We start from the raw sequence: 15213 nt of genomic DNA, 5'->3' as shown, positions 1-15213 counted from the left end.
ATCCTCTGCTATGCCAGAAAGCATGAATTCGTAGTTTCTTTCTTTTATGTTATATACGCCCAAGTGATTCATCTAACCTAGCATTTTCCAGCTACACTATGTTAGTCAAGATCATATAGTCAGACATTTGGTTAAGAGATATTTCGTTTCTCTTCAGGTTATAATTTTACACTAATTTCAATGTATTTTCTTTATATCACTATTTTTTTTATATTTATAAGAATATTTTCATTTTTTTATCTCTCTATTACTATCACTCATATTCACCTCAAAAGGATGCAGGTCCAGCATTTGCCTTCATCCTAACCCTCAAATTTTCATGTATGGCACAGTTCTTTTGACATAGGTGTCCAACACACAACTGCCACTGCAATTTCCGTTATGTTAGTAGGGTGGATTGATTGACTGCATCCTCCGTGTAAAAAAGTCAACACTGGAGACTTTCCATTCCTTTCCACTGCCACTCTGTCTCTGGAAAAATGGATGGAAAATAAGTGATGACAGAGGGTAGCTAGCTAAAAGTACAAAAAGTAAGAAACACGAAGTAGTCATTGCCAGCAGCGCAATATTCTCAGTGGATGATACGGAGAATGTTGAAATTTGAAGCTTGTCTGTCTTACCTCTCACGAAATACATAAGTTGAGTCGTACTGCTACACAGTCCATGTTAGAAAGCAAGCTGTATCCCTTGTTCAAGTTATATTCTTCACTTCTCTCTCCAACCTTTCCTTGTTTTGCTTTTCTACAGAGTACCAAGCAACAAGGCAAACCGAAGAGGAAAGACAAACTACATATACCAAAAATGAAGAGAGCAGAACAGCACACAGTACTTGATTCAAATACACTAGTAGACCCAAGACCTTTTCACTTTTCTTTTCACACACCCAGTACAAACACAGAAACAAAGATAAAACTAAATGTACGTAAGTCTACCACATGACATAGGTAATAATACTATAATAGATCTAACTTAGTCATCACATATTCCACAAGTACATTACAAAACAAAGTTCTGCCGACACTCCCACATGTATTAACTAGTTTGCTTCCCTCATAATCGGGTGGTTAAATAGGGTCCGCATCGCTTTGCTTCGGTGGGAAATAGTTGTCATTTATATCAATCACACACAGCTTCTATTGCAATGGTTTAGGTTTAACAACTCGAATCAACAATTATCATCTCATCACATAACCCATTCAGCTAGAACTTTGACGCACCGCACATCCAACAACCTGAGCCCACTGCCTCAGTCTCGTCTTCACGGTCTGAGGGTTATCACCTTCATAATTAATTCACATCAAACAACCCAATAATTCAGAAAAAATATCATCACATCTTAATCCACTTCAATCACAATCAACACAAATTAAGTATAGAAAGACCAAGATTTAAATGTCCTTATCTATATTTCTCAAAGAATTTGATAACCTGAGTTTATTTATGCAAACTTTATAATTCTGCCATTATTATAGAAAGCAAACAAGAGATCAGCTAAGTGTTAAGTACCTGTGGTGAAGATGGCAGAGTGGGGACTGCCATGCGGGGAAGGAGTGCCTTCGCAGTCAGATGCGGCAGAGGAAGACGGCGTGGTCGTGGTCTTGGGAACGAGGGATTCGTTGTAGTGTTTATTGACTGCGTGGTAGAGGCCGAGAGCGGGAAGTGTATCGGAGAGGCGGGGATCAAGCTCGACTTCAGGAGAGGAATCGAATCCAAAGCCCAATTCAATACAGGCTTTGAGTTCGTCCACGTCTTCGTCGGTGACGCTCTTGCTGCGACGGTTTTTCCAGTTTCCCTTGCGGCGGAGCCAGGCCTCATCACGATAGGCGTCCGGCGACCACGATCGCTGCTTGAAGAGCGGCGGTGCGGACTGCAGGAGCGGTGGGCGCTGGAGCAGGAAGGGTGGCCGCGCATGGACGTCCAGTTCCAGTTCCAGTTCCGACATGGGCGTGGAAAACATGCACAGCCCCTTGGAGTTGGGGTTGTGCGGAGGCCGAGGGACCTCGCACGATGAGTTAGGGAAGGCTATGGTTGTTAGGTTTCTCTCTTTCGGCGCTTTTGAATGCCAAGGGACACCACAGCCTTTATTCTTAGCTGCAGGATCAAATCCACACCTCTGTCCTATTCTCATTGGCCCACGTCATTAATATATATATAATTTTTATGTCCTATTTTCTTGCTTGACTTACAAATATTTTCATTTTAATCTTCTATATCTATCAATCTATTTATTTATTACTTATTTTATTTGTCCAACCAATAATAAAATATTATTTGCCTTTAGTCTCGTTATTATTACCTTCCCCAGAGGTATAATAATATAATAATGCCTTGTTGACTAAGGAAATAATAATAAGCTCCAGATACTCAGATTAATTGATTCCTCTACCGAGATTAACTATACGTTAAGTTAAGCATAATACTCGATTATCTTTTAAATTATATTTAAGAGCTTCAATTTTACGATATATGGGTCTTGTTATTTGCATTATTGATGGAATCCTTTACCTTAAAAGCAATATCTGGCTATGACGTGTTGGGAACTTGGGATCCAGGAAATTTTCTTGTTAACCATGCATGTTTCCATTATTATAATAATAATAAGTGACAGAAATTATATTTTATGTTTAGCATAGTTTGAATGTGTGGTCCACTAGTAAGATTACATTAATTAAACTATACACATGCATCATTTTACTTTGTCAAATTCAACCACAATTAGGCCATAACTTACTCATGTAAACATCAATTTCGATTTTTATTTTATTTTATATTTATTATCAACCTGACTTTGTACTCTTAAATATGAACATACTGTCTCTTTTGTTTTTTTTCTCTCCCTCTATGTATCATTCTTAATTATACCATTTTTAATAAAATTTTAGCTAAACTACTATAATATTTTGTTTTTAAATTAGATATACATTTAATTTATAGTGGTATTATTTTTTAAAAAATTTCTATATTATATTTACTTGAAATTATTGAACCGACAAAATATTTATGAATTATAAACACAACTTCTAATATTTTATAAATAAAATACTAGTACATCGTTTTTTATATTTTAATATGTATTTGTATTGTTGGGAAATTTTTCCCTTTTAATGTTTTTAATATTTCTACTTTTTAATATATATTATCGCATTTGTGTGCATGCATTTTCTAAATATATATAAATATTTATATTTTAAAAATAGTAATTAAAAAGATAAAATTAAAAGAACAAAACAATATATAGTTGTAGATAAAAATATAGATAAAATAATTTTTATTAATAAGTAATATTTGTAAATAAGTTTTTATTATGAATACTTATTTAAATTTTAAAACATTTACCAAAATAATAAAATAATAACTAATTTTTTATAATGAATAATTATTTGAATTAAAATAATAATTACTAAAATAGTAAAATTCAAAAATAGTTATTTTATTATAAAGAATTATTTAAATTTAAAATGTAGTTATTAGAATGATAAAATAAGAAAAATAGAATAGAACACTATAAATTCTTTAACCAGAATTATCCTTAGCCAGTCTGGTCAAACTAAAACTTCTCTAAACTTTTATATCATTGTTCACACACATAAAGTGAAAATAATATTTATATTAACAACATGTGAATTATAAAATTAATTAATGTGACTGCAATTTAATGATATTCGTAAAAAGCTTCTGATGCATGAGTTAAAATTTTGATCACACCATATAGTTTTAGTTGAATTATTATATAATAAAACGTTAAATAATTTTGTACTGTCTATGTTTTAAAGTAAAATTAAAAATTATTTTATATCAAATTTAGATATATTTTTGTTTTCAATCTTTAATAATAAATATATATATATATATATATATATATATATAATAATAATTCTCTTGAGGTAATTACTTTTAACTTTTTTTTTCATGAAAAGCAACATTTTAAATTAGATATGAGCCATAATATGTTTAATAATAATTCAAATTTTATTTTGAAATTGATACAATTAAAACAGTTACGTAATGTTTATTATTTCTAAAGTTTAAAGCATACATAAATTTTAATTTTGTATCAAAATTTAAGACTTCAAAATATATTTAACTATAACATAAAGTTAACTAATAATCTCATTAACATTTGAAAAGCTAAAACATGTATTTATAGATTAAGTTTTGAATTTTATATGTTATTTGGTGTATGTTTATTTCTTAGTCATCATTATAATAACAAAATAAACTTGCTTGACACCTTCTTTTGATTTGTATATCAAATATTAAATTATATTACAAAAAAGTAAAAATTTATACTATCTCTCAGGTAGCAATTTTGTATCTTTATATTTATATATATTTCATACTTTTGTGTTTATTATATTAAATATTAACTAAATATTGTTTTTACAAAAGATAAAAATAGCATATAAAAGTTGTATTATTAAATATATAGAGAGAGAATAGAGTAAAATTTTGTAAATGAAAAATTATTTTCACAGAATATTTTATAAGCTGCCTGTTAAATTCTTTTAACATCCCAAATTTATTTATTCACAAATCAAACTTAATTGGTATATAAAATAATTTCAATTTGTAAAAGTTATTTTATTTTTTATTAAAATAATTTTCTTTCAAAAATTGCTAGAATAGGTCATGTTTTTTTAACTAATTTTAGTTTGTAAAAATTATTATAATTTAAAAAATACTTTATTATGACAAATATACCATTAATATATTATCAGAAAAATCACATAAAAACATCTAAAGTCATTGTTATATGTATATATTGTTCCACCATCTGCTATGAGTGGGGTTTGGTCCATCAAACAAACCACCTTAAAATATATATATATATATATATATATCAGTATAAATCACGCAAGAAGGTATATACGCAATATTCCCATACTTAATAAAAATATAAAAATGACCAAATTGCGAAGTGATAATAATTGAAAATGATATAAGGTACACAAAAAAAACACTAATTTTATTTAGAAGACTTTAATTTAGTGGTGCAAACCGACAGAGTGGTAGTTTAAGAGAAACGTCAGTAAACCATGAAAGCCACATGAAAGAAATAATATCTATTATTAGGACCTACATGCTCCATTCTTATTATTCCTGTTGCTGATTAATTTAGCATATGTGTACGGATATCCCAATAGATGACATGTCATAAGAAAGTGATAATTTTGTGTATATATGTTATTTAAAAAATATCATTTTATTTTGAGTTATTCATAATTAATTATCTTTTATTTTTAAAACTGAATTATTTAATAATATTCTTTTAGTTACCAATTGTCAGATTAAGTTATTTTAATAATCTTTGTCATTTTCATATAGTTCATATAGTTTCTCAATTTACACTTTTCTTTTTCTTTTCTAAAGTTTCTAGTATAAAAATAACAGAAAAAAAAGTTGAATATTACTTAAATACTTTTTATCAAGATAATGAAAACTCTGATAATCATGAATATACTTTTTAATCTTTATAGTAATTATTTAAATTCTGAAATTAATTATTCTTAGTATATATATATAAAGAACTTGTTATTGTATTTATATTTAAACATAAAAATAAAATAAGAACTTTTGAAAGTGCTTTTATACTGTGTGTACACACTTAACCACAAAAAGAGGTAAACTTAAGGAGCATAACCTCCCCCAATCCTCCAACCTATAGGTAATGGAGCAGTTTAATTTAATTTATTTGGTTCATCTAATATTTTGGGATAAGCTTTTATGGGTTATATTTACAAGTATTATTTTATCTGGACGTGATGTTTTATGGATTATTATAAGCTTTATATGTTTTATTATTTCACTTTACATTTATTTAACTAATGATGATAATTCTTAAAATCGTGCCATTGCAAGTTAAATTCTTATCACAGTAAAAATATGTTCGAAATATTTATATTTTACTTTATTTATAATAGATCTATTATGTCGTTTCAAAAAAATACCAGCTGTGTTTGGATGAACATTTTTTTTTTAGAGAAAATTAACTTTTATAAAAAAAATTGAAATATTTTACAATAAAATATATTATTTAGATGAACACTTTAAAAGAAATTATATCTTTGAAAAATTATAAAAAGTAGTTTTACACTCATGTTATTTAAATTTAAAATATAATTTGATCCTTGATTTATTTTTACCTTATAAAATTGAGTAGTTATTTTAAAGAACAAGACTCGCTTATCGTATTATTTTATTTTATTCACATTATATAATCATCTCCAGACACAAGTTAAGAAAATGTATTTCTTTTACGATTTTCTCAAAATTTTATTTTTTATCATGATTATTTTATGATTTCAGATTCAGATTTAAATGAAAATAATTATTTTTAAATTATAGCAATTACTATTAAATTTAAGTAAAAGGTATTCATTATTATTATTATTATTATTATTATTATTATTATTATTAGGCAAAAACCTCCAAATTCAAATTAAAGATAAAGTATATATATTTTCTTAAAAATATTAATTTAAACTTTAAATTAAAGTTAATTAATTATTATTACCAAGCTAAAGCACTGAATTGAAATTAAACATTGTTTTTGTTTAATATATATACTATTTTCTTAAAAACATCATCAGTATAATTATATTGGTATTCTTAAATAAAGTGATGCTTTAAGAAAAAAATTAAATAAATTTAAATGCCATGTTTAATTTTTACATTACACTTCCTTCAAAACTATAATAAAAAATAATTTCTATATCTAAATGATCACACATAAAAAACATTTATCCCATAAGTTTATAAAAGTTATAAAACAGTAATTAATTATTAAGAAAAAAAGGGAAGGTCATGACAACAAAGGGAACCAGGTTCAGTAAGCTATGGTATTTTCATCCATTGGGCCATTCCTACATTCATAAGTGGGGGACTAAGTTCCAGGATCAAAACCGCGGAAACTGTGTGAACACGAGGTGCAAGACCGCTGTCTGTATTGCAGGAATCAAAATTAGGGTTCCAAACTGCATTGGAGAGAAAGAAGAGGAAGGATGTGGCACGAGGCGAGAAGGTCGGAGAAGAAGGTCCACGACATGATGGACGCAGCTCGGAAGAGAGCACAACGACGCGCCGTCTACCTCGCCAAGAGGCGAGGCGATCCGCAGCAATCCATTCAGCTCGTAGGCTTCCGCTGCCGAACCTACCGAGACGATGCTCTCTATCAAGCCACACAGGATCAGCAGGGCCTGTTCGTTTCTTTCACTCTTCTCTTTCAATACCTTTATTTTTATCCAGTCACCGTTGCCAAAGCTTCTAATCGATTCAGTTGTGTTCTGGGATTAATTAATTTGCATAAGGTTGATGTGGTGAGTTTTTTGTATGTCAGGATACCTTGGAATGGGAAACAGGATGTATTGATTGACAGGTGCGAGCCATTTCTTCTCTTATGTCTATTTCATTGATTAATTAATTGATCACGCTTACTTCATTGCATTGAATTTTATTAGTTGTGCTTCATTTAATGTGAATCCTATGAGTGCATTTGCAGATTTGATGGCCGTGCTCTCCTTGATTTCATTCGCGATTCTAGTCATAGACGTGCTCCAGAAAAGTCTGAAGAAGAAGAAGAGTTAGAAGAGTTTGTTAATTTTGAGCGTTATCGGGATTTAGTAAAGCATCGCCGTAGAGGATGTCGGTACTTTTTTATTTCTCGACAATGTGTTTGATTCTCTTGTAATGATGACCTTTGATGTTTTTGTTACTATTATTGATTTTTTTTTGTCTTTTAATCTATTTCATTGATGTTCATTCATGATAAAGGAATAAGATACAAAAGGTTTCCAGGGTGGTCTGATTTCTAGGTTTTGATTTTGAGGTTGAATTTACAAACTAGGTTTTTAATGTTAACAGTTACTGACGAGGAGGCTTTGCAACATGTAAATCAAGAGATGGAAGCCAAGGCTGCTGCCCCGTTTACATCAGACAGGTTGGATGATGTTCCTTTCATGCATATTCAACTATTTTTTAGTCACTTGACATCATATATGCGACATACTAATTTTTAAGTTCCTAATCCTTAATATTATATGTAAGCAATGTCTGCTGACAATATGTTGCTTGAGTTATTTGTAGCTTTTTTACTGTGGATATGCTGATTGTTTCTATCTTTTTAGATGGTGTTTTGGAATATTAGTTTTGTTATATTGTTTATGCATAATTTTTATTCCATTTCTAAAACTGAATCTTAGCAATTAGTAACAACAACTGTATCCTTATATGATGTTGAGTTAGTATACTTCATAGCAGATGATCTTACTTTATTTATGTACACCTGTAGATCTAATTTACCACAGCCTTCTGCAAGTAAAGGATCTTACTCACAGGTTGGGTTTTCTTATGATGGGAATGGAAAAGAAGAAACCCATATTTCAGATGATGATGATAATGATAATGATAATGAGGAAGATGAAGATGACGACGACGACGAAGATTTTAATAGTGATGATAGCAATGATGAAGGAATGGAAATAATTGCTAAAGAATATGGGGTTAAAAGGTATGGTTGGCTTGTCTACATGGATAAGAAAGCAAAGGAGGAAGAGAAAAGGCAAAAGGAGTTGATCAAAGGTGACCCTGCAATTGTAAGTGCACAAGTTCATAGTAAGATGTTTTCGTTCTTCATATTTCTAGATGACCTTGTGGATGTTTTACGGTGATATATTATAAATTTTGTAGAGGAAGCTAAGTCGTAAAGAGAGAAGGAAGGCTTCTCAGATTGAAAGGGAGAGAGAGAGAGAAGCCACACGGATATCAGGAACTCGTGTGCTGCATCATGACCCCTACCGGTAGAAAAACTGATATTTCCGTCCTTCAGATTGAGCGAAGAATATATGAAATTGTGCTCCTACTAACAAATGGGATTGCTGATTATTCTTCCATGCTACTCATAATGTTGAACTGAATATATACATGCAGGGAATCAAGGCAGAGTCCAACATATGAAGCCTATTCTCGATCTAGAAGGTATGCCACGTTTCTCCATTTCTATCTGAATGATGGCTGCACATATATCCATTTTCCCTATTACTCGTACTTATTGGGAAGGAACTTATATTGAGTGTTTTTGTCAATTTCTTTGTGCAGGTCAAGGTCCAGATCACGGTCCTACTCTCCATCGCATTCAAGGCGTTATTCACGGAGTAGTCATTCTGATGATATTCACCGAAGCAAACCAAGGACACCTAAAATAGAATACATAACTGAATTTGGGAGCTCTGGAGCAGCAGATGAACCCAGGCTTGAAGGATTTTCTCCACCAAGATCTCCTACATCTCAAGTTGATATGTTAAACCGGTCGGAGCACTGGACCTTTAATTCTTGCCAAGATAGATTGGACAGTCTTTTCTCTGCGCAGCATATCTCCCATATTGTTGTCTGAGGCAATTTTTTGTGGTTTAGAATAGATCAGGACTAGGTTTGTTGGGGTAACTTCCAAGAGGAGAAGGGAGGAGGCTTCCTATTTGAATCTCATTGTTCCCTGAAATGAATTTTGCATAACTAACTCACCTGTGAACTGCATGGAAATCTTGCAAGTACTTTATCTGATACCTCTACTGTTTTTGCAGGCCTTCATCTGGTTGCATACTCGAGGCATTGCATGTTGATCCTGCTTCTGGTGTATCAATTGATAAGGATAAGGGCACTAAAGTTGCGAAGCCATCAGTAAGGTATGCCATCACCCAATAGTGTACATTCAAATGGACATTTATATTGTGGATGGTTTTTGCAATACCATCTTCTTTACCGATCATGAAATTTTGTATAAAGTTTGGTCTGCAGTCAGTTACACTGTCAGCTGGTCAAAGACACAATAGAAATATTTATTTTTATTATTAATTTCTTTCAGCTTATTTTATCTGGTTTTAGAAAGGGATATTTCACTTTTGTTAAAATGTAAATATTCTGAATATTTATTTATTGTTTTAATTGTTGCTCTCTTTTCCCCATCCACAGTGCTTCTTCAGCATTAGCAAAATTAAAGGCTGGTGGGTCTGGTGGGCCCTTAAAACAACAAGGGGAGAAGAAAGAAACTCCTCAAGAAAGACTTAAAAGAATCATGAATAGACAACTAAACAAACAAAGTATGTCCGCTTGCACAATTTATTTTATTTACAGATCAAAGAAGTCTTCTATATGCATTCTACTAATTCTTTTAGGCTCTGTTCATTTTAAAGGATGAATTTGAGAGAGAGGAAATTGATGGATTTTAGGAGATTTGAAAGTGAATTAATTGTTTTTTTTAAAAAGATTGGAAGGGGGAGTGAGTAGATTTAAAAGTAAAGTTTCTGAAAATTAGTATAAAATTTCACGGATGTGATAGATAAAAAAATGGTTTAATTGGTAGAAATTAAATATTATCAAAATACCCTTAGTAATAAAAATAATATAAAATGATAATTGTTAATATTATATATAGTTGTAAAAATTATTATAAGAAGAAAAAAAAATAAAAATTATTTTTTAACATGAAAAAAATTGTGTTATTATTATTATTATGTTTATATTTATTATTATTTTTATTATAATAATAATTATGTTTATTATTATTACTATTATTATTATGTTTATTATTTTAATTTTCTACCGCTATTTATGAAACGTATGATTGACTCACTATGAAATAAATGAAAACAAAAATAGAGTGATTTTAACCTCATCCCATCTCGAAATAAAATAATAATCTACATGCATGAACAACAACCTATATGAATGAATGGTATTTAAGCAGTGCTGAAAAATATCCTAATTTATAAAGTATGACTTAGTTAATAAAAAGTTTGTTCTTATAAAGATTTTACCTTTATATATAAAAAGGTTAATTTGATAAATATGGTTACTTTTACATCACGTGTTTCCTTGGATGCTGCTGAGGCATTCATAAGTTGCGATTGGGTGAGTGCCAATCAGGGATAATATGGGATAACATGGACATTTGATCATGAATTATTTCAAATCCTAATATCATCAAAGATTGAAAAATTCACTTATCTCGCCATTCTTTGCTTTTACTCACTTGCTAATCATTTCAAAAGAACATGAAATCAGCTTAAAAAAATCCATCTTCGCAAATTCATGTTAATACATACTTGCGTTAAGGAGCAAGTATAGCAGTTTTTATGTGAATTTTGTATCAGTTTCTAATGTTAAAAATTGTTTGCCTGTGCAGTTAAGAAAGATACTGCTGCTGAACTAGCCAAGAAAAGAGAACAAGAACGGCAGAGGCAGGAGAAACTTGCAGAAACAAGCCGATTGAGTCGGTCTAGACGGCACAGCCGCAGCCGAAGCAGGAGTTTCAGCCATTCCCCTCCAAGGTATTTTAAACTCACTTTGCACATGTTAGATGCTTTTGTACTGTTAATGGACTCATAAAATAGCTTACCATTGTATTTAATGGAATGGTCAGACTGCAAGAATTTGGTCTAATTGCATGAGTTTTTTTTTATCAGCAAAGAGTTTATATATATATATATATATAACAGAGTACTTGGGGTACTGTAACCCGTATATATTGAATTTACACAGTAATCTCCAAACAATATTTATGATGCTAATTTACACACAGTAATCTCCAAAGTTTCTATTGATACTCTAGTTGTTGCTGTTTGTCCTGTTTCTGCTTCATGTGGGACGTCTTTTGTCTTATGCTTGCTTAAGGTAGTGTGCCTATGGTTAGACCTGCCAAATAAGCCCCAATTATAGGATTTGACCCTAGCCCACATGGGTTGGGGCCAAAAAAGCCCACAGGGCCAAAAAAGCCCCTTATTTAAAAAGCCCACAGGGCTAAATACCCCCAAAGCCCTCTGGGTCACGGCCAGCCCATGGGCCTTCTTTTTTACCAAATTTTATGTAGAGAAAAAAAATTATGATCCAGAAACAAATACAAAAACCGAGAAACAAAAATTTTATGCAACAATTGGTAAATACCCATACAGTGAGATAACCATTGGTTAGTCCCAAGAAAGACACAAACATAATCATCCATCCCTGGTCATCATATTTTGCTGTGAAGTAAAATGCTGGAATCAACAGGAATCTAGAAAGCACTGCAATGAGTAAAATAAGATTGCAAGTCTCTGCAGAATACACATCACGAAGAAGAAATAAATCAGCATTAGAAAAACATAAACACAAAACAACTCTGCTAACCCAACATAGTTGATCAATTCAAATACAACAGATAACAACCACCCAGCTGTGACAAATGTTCTTGAATAGCCAAAGAAATTTTTTAAATGCTAAATCATTAAGTTGTTGTAATTACAGGTTGAGTACAAGTGGTAACAGTTGCACTTCCACATTTTCCAATTGTCCCACACGATATATTATTCAAGATAATATGACAATCTAAACGCAGTAAGAACTGAAAAATTACATAAAGAACTTCGCCAAAAACGTTCCTGATCCATTGGCAATTTTCAGAAACCAGAAAAATGCAGGTAAACTGGCAACAGAGTTCAGAACATTACGATATTTTCTTTAAAAGATCAGGAATACCATTTGTAGTTGACTGTAAAACAGCATCAGTGAACTCAAATTTCATACACAAATATATCCAAAAATAAATAAAAAAGATCAAACATTTGATAAGTAAAACGTCAGGCATTTGATAAGGGGAATATATCTGGATATTAGATCAAACACATTGTACATTGAGATCAAAACAAGAGGGTACCTAAAAGAACCTCAGATGATGAACCGTGTGAAAACGCATTTAGATGACCAAAAGATTGGGAATTAATACACGCTTACCATGTTCCTAGCTGGTGAGATCCAGTATTTTCATACAAAAATCCAGGGAAAATTGATAGTGTTAACACATATATTAGAAACAAATCAGCATCGTTACTAGACTAATTAAAATAATGTATTTCTCCGGCAAATGACAACGACTAAATTGATCTCTTCCTCTGGTATTCTATAATCTTTTCCCTGTAACTTCCATCGCTTATCTTCTCTTTTGAAAAAAACAGAAGATTAAATTTAATTTTACAGTTTTTTCTTCATTCTTCAAATAAGGGTTGAGAATTTCTCAAAAATCACAAAACAGGAGCGATAAAGAAATTATGATGATAACGAACCTGGATGAACTCAGGACACATAAAAGACAAGTCTCCGACCATAAATTATGATGCCTGGGGTATTTTTGCTGATCGTACAGATCGTCGTTGTCGGGGAAATTGAGGTTGTTGGTGGGGGTGTTGAGGTTGGTGGCGGTGTCGGTGTGGGGTTTGTTGGGGCCTTTTTCCATGGAATCCATGGATTTGAAGTGAACCCAGGAGGAGGGTGAAGCGGTGGTGGAGTTGTTGATGAGGCGAGGGAGAGGGAGAGAGCGGAGGCGTTGGATTTCGTTGTGGTAGCGTTTGCGGAGTTTTTCCATTTTGTGGCGGCACTAGACGATGATTTTGGCAGTGGGGGAAGTGTTGGGGCATTGGGCAGTGACGACATCGGCGACCTCTTGCTAGTGGGTGGCTTTGAGGTTGGTGCGGCCGAGGGAGTACCACTTGTTGTGGTAGGCGTCCATGAGGGCAGAGGTTTCCTCCGGGGTCCAGCATGGCAGGCGAAGACGGTAGGAGGAGGTGGAGGGAGGGGCGGCGAGAGTGAGGGGGAGGGAGGCCGTCAAGCTTAGTGAAGTGATTGTTCAGACGAAGATGGGAATAGTCGCACGTTTTGGGAACGGGGGGCTAACCCGGCCCTACTTCATTCACAACCCATCTGGATGGGGTTTTGGGGTCAGGGGCTTTGAAAAATGGGGCTAAATATATAAAGGGCCAGGGTCAGCCTTGGGGCTTAAAGAAAAACTGACAGCTCTACCTATGGTTGCTTTGCCTCCTACATAATTCAGGTTATGCCCAAAGGTTGTTCCCTTCCAAGAGTTTGGTCTAATTGCATGACTAACATCAGTTTTCACCTCTCCTTTATATTTAGACCAACTAGGCAACTTTTTTTGGTTTGAAGTCAAGGATGTCGTTTTCAAGTAGATGTAATTCTTGTCGTTTTCAGCTGTCAAGTTATCTTTTAGGTATTTCAAATCCTGTTATAGCAAGTGTTGTCGCCAGTTCTAATCTGTACTAATATTATATTTGTGCAAAGTTGATGTCGTGTCTTGACATTTAAGAACAATTTTTCCTGCCCAATATTGCTGACTAATCTATACTGCTCATCAGAATGACTTTCTTTCAATCAGAACTGCCTTTTGCCTTTACTTGTGCACGGGAATTGCGTCCGTTCTGTAATACATCTTAGGACCTTGTATACTCAAGGGATCTGTAATTTGTTTGTAGCTTTTAGGTAATATGTGAATATATTGGACTTTGAAGATTAGTAATTATTGGAATGAGTACCCATCAGTAGAATTTTTCTTTTCGGTAAATGGAGTTGTATTGCGTTTTCCTATTGGTTTACTAATACTGAGATGATATGAACACTTGCAGAAGGTACAGGCGCAGTAGAAGTCCTAGTAGAAGCAGAGGTTCCAGAAGATATTATTCTAGCTCCCGATCTCGGTCCCCTTCTCGCACCCGTTCCCGCTCACGTTCTCGGTCTCCTTATTCTCGATCTCCTAGGTAGTGTTTTGTTTTTCATTTGTCTGTCCCCTGAAATTTATGCTAGATCTTCTAAATCATGAAAAACTGACTTAGAAGATGACATTTCAGGATAAGAAACAGATCAAGGCACTGAGGCAAAGCTGTATGCGTGTAGAAAGGCTGACGAAGTTTGTGTTCATTTGTTTATAGTATGGATATTATTAATATATGGCGTGAAACTGTCTTGGTTGAAGCAGCGGTATGCTACCTTTCTGAACATTTCAGTATTTGCTAATGTATAATAATTTGCATCATGAATCTCGTATCAGGTGCATATTTATTGAATCAAATTGTACAACGTAGGTTCCTTGAGCAAAACAGAATTATTTTAACTATAATATAACATAAGTTAGAAACCCTTTTAAACCTTAAACAGATATATTTTCCTATTATCATTTAACTTCATCCGTACGTGCCACTGGGGAAGACGAGCAGTTTCATATCAGATAGAAAGAATTCATATTAGAAAGTCATGAATTCAGGAAATTCTGCTTCTTTACTATGGTTAACTTTTGTTTGGTTAGTAAAAGGATTAATAATATTTATTTAGGTTTTCTGAAAATCAGGCAAGTGTTTTATTTTTATTAAAATATTTATTGAAGTTACGTTTTAACTTACG

The 15213-nt window shown here is 32.5% G+C and overlaps 2 protein-coding genes across 2 annotated transcripts; one reads left to right on the top strand and one right to left on the bottom strand.

Annotated features, from left to right (window-relative positions):
* Window positions 1–829: 829 nt before the first annotated feature.
* LOC108334573 (uncharacterized) lies at window positions 830–2069 on the bottom strand. The gene is made up of 2 exons (XM_017570433.2): window positions 1507–2069; window positions 830–1279 (listed from the first exon to the last, which is right to left on the bottom strand). The coding sequence occupies exons 1-2, from the start codon at window positions 1955–1957 to the stop codon at window positions 1197–1199; spliced, it is 534 nt and encodes a 177-aa protein (XP_017425922.1). The 5' UTR covers window positions 1958–2069; the 3' UTR covers window positions 830–1196.
* Window positions 2070–6839: 4770 nt separating this feature from the next.
* On the top strand, window positions 6840–14879 carry LOC108335884 (uncharacterized). Its single transcript, XM_017572077.2, has 13 exons — window positions 6840–7198; window positions 7337–7375; window positions 7499–7641; window positions 7861–7936; window positions 8288–8591; window positions 8686–8795; window positions 8926–8973; window positions 9094–9303; window positions 9576–9677; window positions 9964–10091; window positions 11177–11321; window positions 14442–14573; window positions 14664–14879. The coding sequence occupies exons 1-13, from the start codon at window positions 7002–7004 to the stop codon at window positions 14686–14688; spliced, it is 1659 nt and encodes a 552-aa protein (XP_017427566.1). The 5' UTR covers window positions 6840–7001; the 3' UTR covers window positions 14689–14879.
* The last annotated feature ends 334 nt before the right edge of the window (window positions 14880–15213 follow it).

Source organism: Vigna angularis, chromosome 10 (genome assembly GCF_016808095.1).
Source record: "Vigna angularis cultivar LongXiaoDou No.4 chromosome 10, ASM1680809v1, whole genome shotgun sequence".
In the NCBI taxonomy this organism is placed as follows: Eukaryota; Viridiplantae; Streptophyta; class Magnoliopsida; order Fabales; family Fabaceae; genus Vigna; species Vigna angularis.
Note: the sequence above shows the minus strand (reverse complement) of the source record. Positions and strands in the feature narration are given on the sequence as shown.

Coding starts and splice junctions, on each gene's coding strand:
- LOC108335884 (XM_017572077.2), top strand. CDS start 7,002: ATGTGGCACGAGGCGAGAAGGTCGGAGAAGAAGGTCCACGACATGATG. Junction 8,592..8,685: donor TCAAAGGTGACCCTGCAATT/GTAAGTGCACAA, acceptor TAAATTTTGTAG/AGGAAGCTAAGTCGTAAAGA. Junction 9,304..9,575: donor CAAGTTGATATGTTAAACCG/GTCGGAGCACTG, acceptor CTGTTTTTGCAG/GCCTTCATCTGGTTGCATAC.
- LOC108334573 (XM_017570433.2), bottom strand. CDS start 1,957: ATGTTTTCCACGCCCATGTCGGAACTGGAACTGGAACTGGACGTCCAT. Junction 1,280..1,506: donor CTCTGCCATCTTCACCACAG/GTACTTAACACT, acceptor TTAATTATGAAG/GTGATAACCCTCAGACCGTG.